Genomic DNA, 2,500 nt, shown 5'->3' with positions numbered 1-2,500 from the left:
CTGGTAGAGATTCACCTCCGGAGAACAGTCTCCTCGCTTCCCACACCCTCTGCCTTCTCCCTTAGGCCGTCCACCCTGCGCATAGTTCGCTCGATCCTCCAACCTGATCTGACCTCCCTTCGTTTCCGTTAGTCTGCCCTCACTTGCCCGTTTTACCGCGTTGCCTCTCTTCTCTCTCTCTTTTAAACCCCCTCCTCTCCACTCTTCAGACCTAAAGATGGAATCCATTTGGATTTCGAAACGTAGTCTAATTTTCAATAAATCTAGTTTTTGCATTTTTTTCTGCCATTTTGATGATAATGGCGATAATGGTGATAATCTATGAGAGAGAAAGATTTCTCCTGTTTTGTGCCCTTCCTCACTCGCCCTTTGCCTCTCTCTCTCTCTCTCTCTCTCTCTCTCTCTCTCTCTCTCTCTCTCTCTCTCTCTCTCTTCTATCTATCTATCTATCTATCTATCTATCTCTCTATCTCTCTCTATCTGTCTCTCTCTCTGTTCTTTTTTTCCTTCTCTCTTTTCCATCCCTCAATTCCTTCTCTCCATCTCCTCCCTCCCTCCTTTCTCCCTCTTCCATCACCCACTCCCTTCCCTCCTACACTCCCTCCCTCCTCTCTCCCTCCCCCCTTCCCTTTCCACCTCTCACTCACCCTCACACTCCCCTTTCAGCATAGTCCGCGAACTCGTAGTGGAATGTCGGACTATGCTGGACGCCGAGAATGAAGACCTGGACACGCCCCTTCACCTAGCCTGCAAATTCGGGCACGAGGAGGTGGTGAAGGTGCTGCTCGACTCAGGTTCCGACGTAGGTGACACCAACGCTGCCTGTGCCACCCCCTTGCACCTGGCCGCGGAGAAAGGACACACCGAGTGCTGCAGGATGCTGTTGCAACACGGGGCGCATATTGATAGCTTTAACAAGGTGGGTTGTATGCGATTTTCTTTTATTTTGATTTTGAGTTAGTTTTTATTTATTTATTTGTTTATTTATTTTATATGCGTACATGTATTGATCGTCTTTACAATGAGACACACTAGAAGATTTTAGTAGATTATAGTTTGTAGATAATGAGGTTTTTGATAAGCATTTCAGTCTTTCTCTTTGCTTCTTCATCTCTCTCTCTCTCTCTCTCTCTCTCTCTCTCTCTCTCTCTCTCTCTCTCTCTCTCTCTCTCTCTCTCTCTCTCCTCGTCTCTCCTCTCTCCTCTCTCTCTCCTCTCCTCCTCTCTCCTCTCTCTCTCTCTTCTTCCTCTACTACATCTACTGTCTTCTCTCTCCTTCCTTCCTTCCTCCCCCCACCCACTTCCCCTCACTCCCTCCCTTCCTCCTGCCTCCCCCTATTCCCTTCCCCTCACTCCCTCCCTCTCCCCAACAGGACAACAAAACCCCCCTCCTCCTAGCGGTGTTGGGGAGCCACGTGGGGGTCACTCGCCTCTTGCTCGAGCACGGAGCATCCCTCAGGTCCCGAGATGCGACGGAGATGAACGCCTTGGAGATCGCCATCGAGAACGGGTTGAAGTGAGGCTGGGTGAAGAGGAGGGGCAGGGGAGGGGGGGAAGGGGTTGGGGGAGAGGGGAGACGGGAGGGGCGTGGGTGAGATATGAGGAATTTGTTTGTAATTTGTCTGGTTGGTTGAGTGGTTGGTTAATTGATAGATGGATGGATGGACTGATAGATAGAGAGAGAAATAGATAGATAGATAGATAGATAGAGAGAGAGAGAAGAGAGAGAGAGAGAGAGAGAGAGCGAGAGCGAGAGAGCGAGAGAGAGAAAGAGAGAAAGAAAGAAAGAAAGAAAGAGAGAGGAGAGCGAGAGCGAGAGAGAGAAAGAGAGAGAGAGACAAATAGGTAAACTCACCCCCCCTTTCCCCATCTCCCCAGGGACGTGGTCCTCAGCATCATCCGATCCCCGGCGTGGGAGGAAGGGCTCAGGAAGGTGTATGAGGACCCGGAGGGACACAGATCCACGCCCTTCAGGAAACTCATCGAGAAAATGCCTGGGGTCGCTGAAGAAGTGCTGGACAGGTAGGTGCTGCGTGGATGGGAGAGGTGGATGGAAGTGGATGGGAGAGGTGGATGGAAGTGGATGGGAGAGGTGGATGGAAGTGGGTGGGAGAGGTGGGTGGAAGTGGATGGGTTAAGTGGATGGAAGTGGGTGGGAGGTGGATTTTCAATGATGTTGGATGTGTTTTTTTTCATGATGTTGAAGATGGAATGTTATGGGGGATTTTAATGTTATAAATCGAAGATCCGGATGTATTTTCAACTTACCCAAACTCATTTTCCTTTTCTCTCTCTCTCTCTCTCTCTCTCTCTCTCTCTCTCTACTTCTACCTCTTCCTCTTCCTCTCCCACTCCCACTCTCTCCCACTCCCACTCCCTCTCCCACTCCCACTCTCTCCCACTCCCACTCCCTCTCCCACTCCCACTCCCACTCCCACTCCCTCTTCCTCTCCTTCTCTCTCTCTTTCCCACTCCCCCACCCCCTCCCACTCCCTCTCCCA

The 2,500-nt window shown here is 50.7% G+C and overlaps 1 protein-coding gene across 1 annotated transcript in view; it reads left to right on the top strand.

Annotated features, from left to right (window-relative positions):
* The window catches only part of LOC119597412 (transient receptor potential cation channel subfamily A member 1 homolog), a 29,871-nt gene that overhangs the window by 18,585 nt on the left and 8,786 nt on the right, over nt 1-2,500 (top strand). The window contains exons 14-16 of the mRNA XM_037946984.1: nt 667-919; nt 1,373-1,515; nt 1,878-2,021. Coding sequence (XP_037802912.1) covers nt 667-919; nt 1,373-1,515; nt 1,878-2,021 — 540 coding nt within the window. The remainder of the gene's footprint in view (nt 1-666; nt 920-1,372; nt 1,516-1,877; nt 2,022-2,500) is intronic.

The sequence above is a fragment of the Penaeus monodon genome, chromosome 39 (assembly GCF_015228065.2).
Source record: "Penaeus monodon isolate SGIC_2016 chromosome 39, NSTDA_Pmon_1, whole genome shotgun sequence".
In the NCBI taxonomy this organism is placed as follows: Eukaryota; Metazoa; Arthropoda; class Malacostraca; order Decapoda; family Penaeidae; genus Penaeus; species Penaeus monodon.
Note: the sequence above shows the minus strand (reverse complement) of the source record. Positions and strands in the feature narration are given on the sequence as shown.